General features: G+C 39.5%; 1 protein-coding gene across 3 annotated transcripts in view; it reads right to left on the bottom strand.

Moving 5' to 3' along the window:
- The window catches only part of GRM8 (glutamate metabotropic receptor 8), a 507,705-nt gene that overhangs the window by 272,496 nt on the left and 221,903 nt on the right, over window positions 1–13,306 (bottom strand). For all 3 annotated transcript variants that reach the window (XM_014573390.4, XM_014573388.4, XM_075928359.2), the window contains 3 exons: window positions 5,902–6,037; window positions 5,284–5,438; window positions 4,641–4,778 (listed from right to left, as the gene is read on the bottom strand). In XM_014573390.4, coding sequence (XP_014428876.1) covers window positions 4,641–4,778; window positions 5,284–5,438; window positions 5,902–6,037 — 429 coding nt within the window. The remainder of the gene's footprint in view (window positions 1–4,640; window positions 4,779–5,283; window positions 5,439–5,901; window positions 6,038–13,306) is intronic.

Below are 13,306 nucleotides of genomic sequence, written 5' to 3'. Positions count from 1 at the left end.
AAACAACCAGTCTGGAAGCTTACCTGGGCCAAGGTTGCCCATCACTGGTCCAGACAGTTCTACAACCCTTTGACAACTCTTGGGTGCAAGTTATCCAGCCAGGCTTATTTAAAAGTGATAATTTTAGTAGTGTCTGTTTAACATCATCTTGAGATACTAGTGGAATGGAAATAATATTATCATATAATGTGACTATATCATCTGTTTTGTCCAAATACAGAACAGAAATATTGATTGATCACTTTTGTCTTTTCTGCAGTACTATGGATAATAGTAGTGGAGCTTACCCTTACACCATAATTGCAACCAATAACTCCTATGTGCAAGAGAAAGGGCTGCCAAGCTTCCCTGACAGCATCTTCCCTTCCAAAATATTGTCTTGTTGGGAAGGAAAAACTCTGCTACCTTCATGAATATGCAAAATGGTCTCCATATAGCCTCCACGTGTAGATACAAAATGTACATCACTTCACCACATTAAATCACACCATCAGAAAGAACCATCTTTCTAAATGATTTTCCTTCTTTCATTGAAAGGATTTAAGTATAATTTGGGAATTGTTTCATCATACAAAGATAACAGTCTGACTTTATAACATTTTTTATTCCAGAAAGGTTTTTACAAGAACAATCTCATATCCTTCAATATACCATTCTAGCCAATATCTCTTTATTCCTACATACAAGCACTTAGAGTCCTGTTGCTAAAGTTAATAGCAAGAAAATACAACTATTTTTGCAGCATTTAGGTGAATGATTGCTGAATGTGAGTTAGCCAAAAAGGACAATGTATTATCAGGAAAACTTGAAAGGGAAACTCCAGTAATTTCACTCAGCTCAGAAGCCTAAAATATTAAAAAGTAAGAAAGTAAGACAAAAAAAATGTATAAATAGTGAAGTGCATTTGAAAATGAAGGTTATTTTTTAAACTTCACTTGTCATTAAACAGAATGTGATCTAGTAAACCATAACAATAATTAATATAAATAATTAATATTGTTAGAGGCAGGAAGCATTCTGAGTGATATATGGTCTTTTGAAATCCTCTCTCTACATCTGAGTGGACATGTGATTTTTCAGTTTGCTTCCAGTTCTGAAAAAAGTCTACAATAATTTGTTTCCAGTCAAACTGAATACAATTTTGGGAAATATTCAGCAACTTGTAAAAGTTAAAAAAAAATTAATTTGAGATGAAAACAAAACATTTTGATCCAACATTTTTTTTTCCCAGACATAATGAGGTGCTTGGTCCCGCCGTGAGGGCTGGGGACTGCCCTTGATGACCTCTCAAAGTTCCTTCCAGTTCTAGTATTCTATGATTCTATAAAGGTCTTCATTCACAAAATAGAACAAGTGGTGGAGGAGGTGCTACCTTCATCTTCTTTTACACTGTAGCACTATAGGGCTACGTCTACAGAGCGAAGCCATTTCAGGATTCCTCCAGTAGCCCGAAATAGCTATTCTGCATCTTTAAACGTGCCTGTTCTTTTGAAATATATTTTGAAGTAACAGGTGCACTATTCCAGCATCCCTGTAACCCTCATTCCACAGGGTTAAGGGATTTATCAAAATAATACTTTATTTCGAAATAACCTCAAAATAAGCTATGCAATTTGCATAGCGCAAATTGTGTAGCTAATTTTGATATAAGGGTGCTGTGTTGATGCACCCTGGGTGATTGGTACCAGAAGGAGGAGATGGTGCAGGGAAGGCCACTCAGAGGAATGGGGAAGGGGCATGTGGGGGAACCCCATTTAGCAATTAAAAATATGGTGGGAGCACAGGAGAGCAGTGCACCTCCCAACTTCTACCACAAGTCACCTAAGTTTTAGTACAACATTTAGGATGCTCACCTTGGAAATAAGACACTGAGTTTCAAATCCCCACTCCACATCAGGGATCTGAACCCAGGTGTGTCTCTTTTCAGGGAGAGAATGGAAGTGCCTGAACCATCAGGCTATTAGCTATTCTAGCACAGGTTTCTCAATCTTCCCTGTGCAGTTGTTCCATTTTGTACTAATAGTTATACAGTCATTGGAGCATTACACATTGACATGGCTCAGAAATTGGACTGCTCCCTTTGATGGACAGTAGACAGCGATCACATACATACAGCCTACATTTGCAACGTGGCAAACTGTACCTTCATGTGCTTGTCTCCAATTTTAAGGGACAGCTAACTGAAAAACACACAGGAAAAAGTTTCTGTGGAAATCCTAAGGTTTCCAAAATTAGAATTTGTTCTTTTTGCAAAAGATGTGTTCATACATTTTCCTTTACATTTTGATTCTGTAATAAAACTTTACTTCTTTAACTTTTACCACCATTGTATCAGTGCACACTTGACCTTTAAGTATTGTTAACACATCTCTAGACCTAAAAATGGATGGATGAAGTCATGCTTCAGGCACTCTATTATTCTTCAATCTCAGAGAGGACCTAGCTATAGTAATGTGAGATGATTTGTCTGCCTCGAGGACTCTCTTACAGGAGGGAACAAAAGATTCTTTTCTGCCTTGCTTCTTTTGCACTGTTCATGGCAGGCCATGATAGAATGAAATAGTGTTGGCTGCAGTGCCATCAGGAAGCTGTTCTATCATTCATCAGATCCAGATGGACTGATCATTCAGCATTCCCAGCAATGTTCCTGGACACACACAAAAAGTTCTTCCCCCACCCACCTCCTCTGGAGAGACATGCAGCAGCACTCATGCGGCAGGCAGCTTCTCCAATGGGCAGGGATGGTTGAGACAGCATAGTGAGGGAGCCACTGAAGCAAGGGAGCCAGGACCTGCCACTTGGCGGGGGAGAGGCCTGCTTCAGTGGCCAGGGCTGCCACGTGGCAGTGGGAGCTGTGGCATATTCTGGCAGCTGGGCCAGGAACATGACCTGCCGCATGGCTGAGGGAGGGGTGGGGGACATCTGATCCATCTGATTAACGTGTGTGTGTTAATAAATTAGGTGGCACACATCCAAACCAGCACACACTACCTCAATATTGGTGCACAAGCCAAAACTCACTCTGCTCATGGTTGGAAAATCTTGGAGGGAACACTGATTTCCCGTGGGAGGTTCCAGAGCAATAATTTCCACGTGCAGCATATTACAGCTGTGCTGTCAAGACTGGACGGTCACGCAGTTTGTTTCCATTTGCAATTTAAAACATGGATTGGGATTTAACAAGACATGTATACTTGTATCCTATGCATCTCAGAGACCAACCTATGGTGCTTCAAATTCATAGATGTGATGAAGTGAGATGCCTTAGCTGAGTCCCTGGTTAAAATTAGAACCGTGCGCAAGATGTATCAAGCTTTTGTTCAGTGTTCAGAAGAGCATATCAGAGAATGAGCATTTCCTTCCAGCATAGAGCTCTTTATTTAGTTGTTACTCAGTCTCTAAATAGAGCATATAAACTGAGTAAGGACTTCAGAATCGGACCAAGAGTGAAGAAGACAAGTATGCTCACTTGTAGCTTACATGTGTCAAGAGTGAAAAAAACATCAGTTTTGTCATCACTTTCATTAAGCGCATATATAGAAAGCATACAGGTTGGACCTCCCTGGTCTGGCTCCTTCAGGACCTTACCGATCCCGAATGAGAGAATTTGCCAGACCAGGGGAGGTCCCTTGCCACTGCCACTCAGCATTCCTTGTCCTGCCGGTTTGCTATCACCCCAGCAGTCACCCTGCCTTTGTCACCACAACCCCCACGTTGCTACCCTGGCTAGGCTCCTCACCTAACTACTGCTGGCTCCCCAGACAGCCAGGCTGCCAAGGAATTCTGGCCACAGTCCTGCTTGCCATGGGCTGCCATGGGGATCCAGCCCCAGCACCTTGCTCCTGGGGGGGGGGGGGGGGCTGCTGCAGGACTCCAGCTTTGGCCCTGGGTTACCTCAGGCTGCCGGGGGCTGCTGCAGCATTTTGGCCTCAACCCTGCACTGCCTCCCTGACAGGCTGCCAACCCTGCTGCCCTGGGTCCCAGTTAGCCCTCCTGCCATTAGGTTTCTATGATCTCTGGTCCAGAAGCATCTGTGGTCCTGCCAGACCATGGATGTTGCTGGACCAAAGTGCCAGTTTTTGGAGATTCAACCTTATTTTCACTGAACTTCTGTTCCACATAATATACTGTGTGGAACAGAAGTTCAGTGAAAATAAAAAGCACCCTGAACTACAATCCAAATATTTATCCAATATTATCTTTAAATGTGGATAAATTAAACACCCCTTTTGCTCCTAACAGGCTTCCTTTTTTATTATTATTATTTTTTCACCTTTGCTTAAACTCATCACATTTTCTCTGAAAGTATAGCAATCTCTGCAGGCTCAGTCTTCAAATCTTGTAAGTGCCACAGAGTTGAAAGATACAGTGCTCTTCTAAAGTGAGACTCTCTATAATTCTGGCTAGCAAACATGTGACTAAGGTGACCTCCTGATAAGTGTTTGCATGCTCCAATAGAGACAAGAAGGTATTAGTGTTAAAATCTTAAAAAATATATTTCAAGGTAGAATGAGAGTGGTATATGAATATAATTAAATGTGTCTCAAGCAACCACTCAAGGGACCAAGCAAATTCCTTACCAGTCCATCTTTTAAGAATTACAAAGTATTTCAAGAAAATATTTTATTCTAGGATGATACCTGTGCATTTCTTGATATTGCTGTTTCTTTTTCCATGTGATCCTAACTTGCATCCAAAATTCTCTTCCCAAAATTCTGCAAACCACACATTTCTTCGATTATTAGCAAGGGTACGGCTCCGAAAATATCTATCAAATCCTAAACAAAGAAAAAAAACATAAAAACATGACAAGGGATCCAGAAGAAGACATTTAGAAATTTTTGGTGGATCTATTTGGATTGCATAACAAGAATGCAATGCATATCTCAATGGGGTAGAGATATAAACTAGCTGAATACAGACTTTTTTAAAGAATAAAGTGATATTTGGAAAATGAAAATAATCACATTTGCTATTAATATCTATTAATAATTGTTATAGGAAAAATGTTCTTGAAACAGCTATGCAATTATTTGACGAAATCAAATCTATAATGCTTCTGTGAAAACTATAACTGAAGAAAATGCAATGGAGGAAGGTCAATAAACTCTCCAATCCAAAATCAATATACTGTAAAGGTCCAATCTTGCAAGTTGTCACGTATCCTCAATTCCCATGGAGGTCTGCGTTGCGTTCAATACCCACTGAAATAAATGTGAGACTCTCATCAACTAAATTCAAATCTTACAATGCATCTTTTGTGTCGTTATTATATGTTCTTACCATCAATAGAAGCTCTTTTGGGCAGAATGGTGACTGCTCCTTCTGCAATCTCTTCCTGTTGGTAAACAGGTGAAATTTTTGACCCCCAACTATCTGAGCCAATCCAAAGAAAATGTCCAGTTTGATTAGTTTTTTTGGCTGCTTCCAATATCCGCCTGTAAATAAACAAATGACTAATTAGATACAATGCGTTTACCAAGAAATGCTACTGACGAGAGATCCCTTGCAGCATTGGTTCTGGCTATACATAAATAGGCTGTCTTTAACCAATTAGTCAATTGTTCTGACAGTTTAAAGCATATTTCTCAAAAGAGACAGAGTTCAGGATTCAGGCTACTGTACTGTAAATATTAATTTACCTCATCCTTAAACATCATATTCTATCATTCTTATTTGTTTAATCTCTTTCAGTGCTCAAGTTTCAATGCACAGCGTCTTCATTATTAAGAAGTAGGAAGTCCCTGGCACAATGGCATTGTGAACTATGTAATGGCTACCTGGTTCCCAAGAATATTTACATTGGATTGAAATCTGTTAGGAAATCAGATATAGGCCACTAAAAAGGGACTTCTTGCAAAGAGGGCAATTCTTCAACATAAAACTTAAGAGAACAAGCACCTAATATCATCCTCGTTTGCAAACATGATCACTGCTCGTGCATTAGGAGTTTCCAACAAGCGCTTGATGATCTTGTCATATTCTCCCAGTCTTGGTTCACGGGGGATTTTTAGCGACTGAGCGATGCAAACGCCACCTGCATGAACACACACACACACACACATGAAAAAAAAGCAAATAAAATTAATTGAGGGAAATGCTGAACTGTTTATTAATACTTAAGTTAATAATCCCATGGCAAAATAGACAAGGAAAACAAAGACACTAGTTTGATTGGAGGAGACAGCTGAGCCAAAAAGCTATCTTGTCCACAGGGAGCATCTAACTCTTCTAACCTCTTGCAAAATCAGCAACTAACAGCTTAAACATTATGACACCTGATGCAAGTTAGTGTTTGCCATTCACTATCTATAAAACTTAAAAGAACAAATCATTCCAGATCCTCAAATGCGGCAAATCAGCATAGCAGTGATTTGTATCTGGCTCATCACTTTGTCACAGAATTGCATTTAACCTAGGAAAATACCTGTGGGTTCAAAGTTATCTTGTGTTCAGAACTTCTTTTCCAAGGGTGGGTGCTGTAACATATCTCTGCTTATTAAGCAGGACAATGATTAACAGTAAATATTGTGGTTAGAGGAACGAGATAGCAAACTTGTAATCCTGGGATCCAGACACTGAATTTTTCCAATTGCTATTACAGCATTTTTAATTAAGTTGTCTTAATCATTTAACCATCTGTGTTGTCAATGAAAAGTCTAAATTACTAATCACTGAATGAACACACACTCAGAGGCAATATTTATGTTATTTTCCCAACAGATGCAGGAATTTGAGCTAATTAAAACCTTAACATTTTAACTCTTCTGCAGGAAAGGATACTTAAACTCAGTGTTATCCAATGGAATGAATCCTGCTGTTTTGGAAACTCTTTGCAGCAAAGGTGGAATTTTAAGACACCTTACATACATTTTGTGAATACTCGACATGAAATGTATTGAGAGCCTGTCTCATAACAACCCTTATTTCGAAATAACTTTCCTAGCGTCTATACAGCCAAACCACTATTTCAAATTAATTTGAAATAGCGGAGCACTTATTTCAAATTTGACAAACCTCATTCTACAAGGAATAAAGCCAAATTCAAAATAGCTAATTAGACATAAGTGCTGTGTAGACACTTATTTCAAAATAGGGGGCCTCCAGCCATCCCAGAGTACCCTGGTGGCCACTCCAGTCTCAACCAAGAACACTCCTCTCCCTCCCCTCCTTCCTGGAGCCCTTAAAGGGGTAGACTCTGGCCACAGTGCCTGTGCCAGTTCCAAGCCTGCCAGCCCAGAGCCAGCAGTCACTGCCCCTGACTCAGTGACCCCCAAACATGAGCCAGCAAGTCACTGCAGCCAGCTCTCCACCACTCCCCAGGAGCAGTCTGCCAGCTCCCAGGAGCCTGACAGGGCCCGGAGAAGGTGGGCACCTTCCTGGTCCAGAGTGGAGTTCATGGACCTTATTCAGGTTTGGGAGAGATGCCCCCAATGCCTATGATCCACGCACTAGATGGAGGAATATGGGCGTCAATGGCAGGATAGCTGCCAGCCTGGCCACTAAAGGCCACATGCAAACCCAGGAGCAGGTGAGACCCCCCCCCAACCCTGAGCTTCCCCTCCCCCTTCTTTTCCTTGCTTCCCCCTTCCAGCTCCCTCCTCCCAGGTTTCCCCCTCCTCTCTCCCATCCTCTCTTCTCCGCTCTCCTGCCTCCTTTCCCCAGTCTCACCAGAGTTTCATTCCCCCCTGCCCAGTTTTGTTAAATAAAGAGAGTTTGTATTTGACATCAGGAAGTGGGGTTAGGGAGGGGTAAGTGGAAGGACGTGAGGGAGGAATGAGGCACAAGCTCCCAGTGGGGCAGACTAGAGAGGCTCTTAGTGCTCCTCTGGGTGGAAGCTCTCCCGCAGAGCCTCCTGGATACTGACCTCCCAGATGGCAGCCTGCAGAAAGTGCAGCAAGACTCACAGCAACCTGTCCACAAGAAACACCAGAGTGCCCAGGGGCGGCTCTGGCTCCATGCTGCAGAGCGCTGTGGTTTCCCAAGTAAGGGCAATCAGAGCACGCAGAGACAAAATGCTTTGCTGTCCCTCATCGAGGTAGACAAGCAAGCGGGGAACCCTGAGAACTGTCTGTCTGGTGTGGGGATTGGGTCCCTTTAAGCACAGCCCTCGGCTAGCCTCAGGCAGCAGCCACACAAAGTAACTCCTGACCTGATGCCCTGCTGGACCTGGTTCCAGCTGGCCTTAAATTCGATTCAGCGTCCACTCAGTGTAGATGCGCTATTTTGAAATAGAAGAACATCTAGACACATTATTTCAAAATAACTTATTTCAAATTAACTATTTTGAAATAATGTTGTAATGTAGACATACCCTCCTAGATCTTCTCAAGCACATTGCTGTGAAAGAAATACAGTCCAAGAACAATAGACTACAAAGATGTGCAGATTCCAACAGTGACAGTGAAGCTTTTCCCATGTTAGTGATTTTTAAAGAATAATTTTAAACCTTAAAAATGATTTATGAACTGGTGTCTTTTGCTCAAACATAGGCTCTAGATTTGTATTTTGACCATATGCCCATTACATTAGGGACAATCCTATTGACCTCAATTGTTCTCCACTCAAGTAGATCACTGTGTTGGGTCAGGATTAAAGCAAGTCACTAGCAGCTAACAGTGTGAAACAGCATGAAATTCAGTTATCATAAATAAATACCTGTATCAAAGTTCTCATGAAAATCAATGGATTTGGTAAAGGACAAAAAGTCACATTTTTCACAGACTCCTTTATGACAACAATCACACTTTCAACAGTTTGGTGAAAGCAAAACATTATATTTTACCTTCAACTTTTCTCTCTTTCACATGAAGATAATACCATATTTTTGCAAATAAAAACATACTGCCATTTTACTGCAAAAATAATGTGATAATGTGAAGATGTGATAATTTACAATTATTCTATTTGTTTCCAGTGAGGAATTCCCATTTTTGCTGGCAACAAATTATTTTGTCCCACAGCCATATTAAGAACCACATTCTCCACAAAAGATTGTTATTTTGCCAGTAACAACAAGGGAGAGCAAACATTAGATAATCCTAATATCTTCTAGGTATTTATGATGATCCAATGGTGATATAAGTGACAAGCTGCTATGAAAATATTTGGCCAATATTTCTAAAAATAAACTCATGTAAAATAAGCCCTCATTCTAAGCTATTTCTAAGGGCATGCCTACAAAGCAGAGTTATTTTAGAATAACGTCCGTTATTCCGAAATAACTTTATGTGCTGTCTACAAAAGAAGCCCGTTATTTTAAAATAAATTCAAAATAACGGGCTTCTTATTTTGACTTCCTGTAAACCTTGTTGTATGAGGATTAAGGAATTCAGAAGAATTGAGATTTATTTTGAAATAAGTGCTGTGTAGACAGTGCCAAATTTGGAAAATAGCTACACAATTTGCATAGCTCAAATTGCGTAGCTTATTTTGAGGTACACGCTACTGTGTAGACGTACCCTAAGCGAATAGTATTGCACCCCTGACAATGAATGCTAAAAGAAATATTTAACAGATGTATTGTAAATTTTTGTCGTTTATATAAGAACTTTCTGGTTTTAAAAAAAGAAAAGGCTTGAAAAAGTCATCCAGGCATGGGAATGACAAATGACATACAATAATAATAATTTGTTACCTCATAAATTTCTTGAGTATAATTTTGAACCACTTTTACTCATGCAGTGGCTCTTAGGAAAATAATATCTCTACATGAAATGCAACTTCAAATATTACTAATGCATACATATTATGCACTGTATATTGCCATCTACATGGAATGGGTATCAAGAAATGAAAAACTACAGCAACTAAGAAGTTATTTTCCTAGAGTCCATATGGTGAAGCAGAAAACCCTTTTCCATCATTATAGCATTACATTCAATCATGGCTGCACTGTGCAACTTAACATCTCTACACTGATGATCTATTAAGTACAAAACAAAATGCACTTCAGACTTATTATTACATTTATAATGATTTCAGCAAGCTATCTTCTGACATGTAAAACATTTTGTGTATATCCTTATCCATTTATTACTTATACCCTTGTGACAAACAATAACAGCATATCAATTTACAGTTAATGATCAAATTTCCAATTCCTAAAGAATAACAGAACAGCATTACGGTGACACCCAGTTGTGTATAAAATGCAAATATTCACACTTCATTGATTTAACTCCAAAACAACATTGGATCAATTTAGTATTTTGATATATTTCTTATATTTTATTATGTTTTAATATCTTTTAGTTATGAAAATATCAGACTCATAATGGTTGAATGGCCAGAATCTTGGGGTGATTTGTGCACTGAGTTCCCAACAGTCTCATTGATGTCAAATGGAAATCTAATGTCCTCAGTTTTAGATAAGCATATGCTCAGAATGCAAAAAGAATGCCTACTGAGGTCTGCATGTACCCTGGAAAAGAATTCAAACTACAGTTATTAAAGTGCACAAGTCTCTTAATTTCTCCTAACCAACTGTCGCCAGGCAGAAACTATACTGTGAAATTGAGTTACAGGTCTTCACTCCCGTCATGATCAGGTCCCAAATAGGTTAGGGCTATTCTGAGGAAAAAGCTGAAGGAGTAAATTATCTAGCTAAGGCTATGTCTAGACTGTAAGCAGATCTTCCAAAAAAAACTTCTTCGGAAAAAAAGCATCCACACTGCCAAAGAGCATTGAAAAAGCGATCTGCATTTTTGAAAGATAGAATCCACACTTAATGGATGCTATCTCGCATGTAAGCTGTGATTACTATGGACGGAGTGGCCACCAGGGCACCTGTGCTTTTTCCTTTTTCCTCTTCTAGTGAAAAAACTCCCTCTCCCCCATCCACACATGCCTTTTTCCGAAAGAGCTCTTTCAGAAAAAGGCTTCTTCCTCATAGAAAGAGGTTTACCTATGTCAGAAAACCCCTTCTGCTCTTTCTTTTTTTTTTAAGAACATGATTGCAGTGTGGACGTAACTGGAGTTTTTTCGGAAAAACGGCCTTTTTTCCAAAAAAAAACCTTCTGCAGTGTAGACATACCCTAACACAAGCAGTAATTTCAGACATATGTTTAACCCTAAATCATACAATAAGGGGGATCCAAGCAGCACTCCAATGAAGTCAATAAAAACACCCTAGTGGTTTCTAGTGCAGAACTGATTATTTAATAAATGCCAAACCACAATCTGAGAGAATTATCAGTACGGTCAGCAAATTGCAGCTATTATGAACTCAAAAGAAACTTGGGTATTTACCAGCCCAGACCCATAAAGGATTTAAAGGTGCCTCATGTCTAATGATTTCAATGGAACTCTAAATACATTTTGTGTATCTAGGACTTCCTCTCCCATTTGCTAACTATTGTGAGGTACGTAGTTGCTAGCTCTAATGTCTAAACCAGTGTTTCTCAATCTTTTTTTATGAAATATCCCTTTTTCTAAAAAATTATAAGTATCCCCTTTTTATATATAAAAAAAGAAATATCCCCGGTACCTACAGTTTGCAGACACAATTTTTTTTCTACCATTGCAACGCATTTGCTTAAACAACTTAATTGTAGTAAAATTTTGGGGTGTAAAAAGTAAAAAAAATAATAAATCGCTGCAAAACTTAAAACAAAAATTCAGTTTTCTCCAAATTTCAGTTGTGTTGATGTGCCCCCCAGACTTCTTTCAAGTACCCCTGAGGGTACTTGTACCACTGGTTGAGAAACACTGGTATAAACCAGTGAATTATCTTCCCATTTTATATTTATTAAAAGCATTTGTGAAGAAAATGTGAATAGTTACAATTACTACTTGCCACACTCAGGAAAAGGCCATTTATTCAATAATGTTTCTTTTGTGACATAGGCTGATTACTTATATATTGGTATGTTAAAGTCACTCTCTTTCTCCAAGAATTCCTCCCACACAGAAATCCTCTCCTCTCTAGGGAGAGATGGAGTTATATTTTAATTAAATTTACAACATAATATGACAAACGTGATTTACAATATGGCCTTGAGAATGCTTTTCTTAGAACAAAACCGTGATGCCTCTTGATATACTGTAGTTGGCTGTAAATAAAGCTGGGTGCATAACAGATTTGGGCCTGCTCGCAATTCTGAAAAAAAAAGTTTAATGTCAACTCAAAAACAATTTAAAAAAAAAATTTCTGTGACTCAAAATGTTAAAAAAGTATTTGGGGTCTTTTTAATTGGATTTTGAGCATGTTTAATACACACACACACACACACACACACACACACACACTGTAGAAAATTTAGAAAAGTCTTTCTGAACTGAAAAATAGAAAGGTTTTGTTTCAAATTTGTCAATTGGCTCTGGTTTCTTCATGCAGGGACAGGCAAAACCAGTAGGCAGTTAGCTCTGGTCTCTTGATTCAGAGACAAAGCAAACTCCACTAGAACTGGTCACTGGAGGCTGCCACCTCAGGGTTGGTCGGCAGTGGTTACTGCAACATGCTGACCACACATCAGGTACAGCTGTAGTTAGACTAAGGTTGGCTGCCCCTGAGCCACTTCTTCCCCTTATCTCAGGGTTTACTCGTGTCAGTGGAGCGTCCTCCAACTTTTCTTGGTAGTGGCCCATGGCAGTCCTGGCAGGTCTGTGGCAAAAAAAAAAAAAAGTTCTCCATGTGGCAGAGTGTCGTTGGGCTGAGCCTCAATGTCGGCAGCCTAGAGTGAGCAAGATCTACTGCCTTCCTTAGTGTCCCAGCTCCAACTGAGCGTGACGTGCCACCCTTTATAATTCCTGTCCTGGTTACATACTTCCAGTGGGCCTGGCTTCATCCCTTTGGGCAAATGCAGAAGGAGGTTCCTTCTCCTCTGGCTCAGAGGAAGGTCACTACAGTTCATCCAAGGGATTGTTAAGCCCAAATTCTTCATGAAACCTTTTGGGCTCAATGAATTGGCATTTTCTGTAGAAACTCTTTTTTAGAGAATTTCTGTGAATAGTATAGCTGGTTAATGTTTGAACAGCTCTGTACAAATGATAATTAGTCTCATTTTGTCTTTCACTTAACAGCTAATAATCTGAGTGCTTTTAAACATAGGATACAGTTAGACCTGGGTTTCCAGACTATGCATTGTTTAGTTGTTTTGTTTGCTGTGATTAAATATCATGTCCTAAACAAATTGTTCAGTGCAGACTTAGCCAGCTTACTGGAACTATGTATAACAGCTTTAGGAAACAAGATATCAAAACAAGCATGTATGTTTATGAGATACTTTGAGTATTGGAGATTTCAGAAGATAACACCAGTACTTGGGATCAATAGTTTTTGACTTTGTGATTCTATAATACTGAC

Source organism: Pelodiscus sinensis, chromosome 1 (assembly GCF_052426305.1).
Source record: "Pelodiscus sinensis isolate ZL-2025 chromosome 1, ASM5242630v1, whole genome shotgun sequence".
Taxonomy (NCBI): Eukaryota; Metazoa; Chordata; order Testudines; family Trionychidae; genus Pelodiscus; species Pelodiscus sinensis.
Note: the sequence above shows the minus strand (reverse complement) of the source record. Positions and strands in the feature narration are given on the sequence as shown.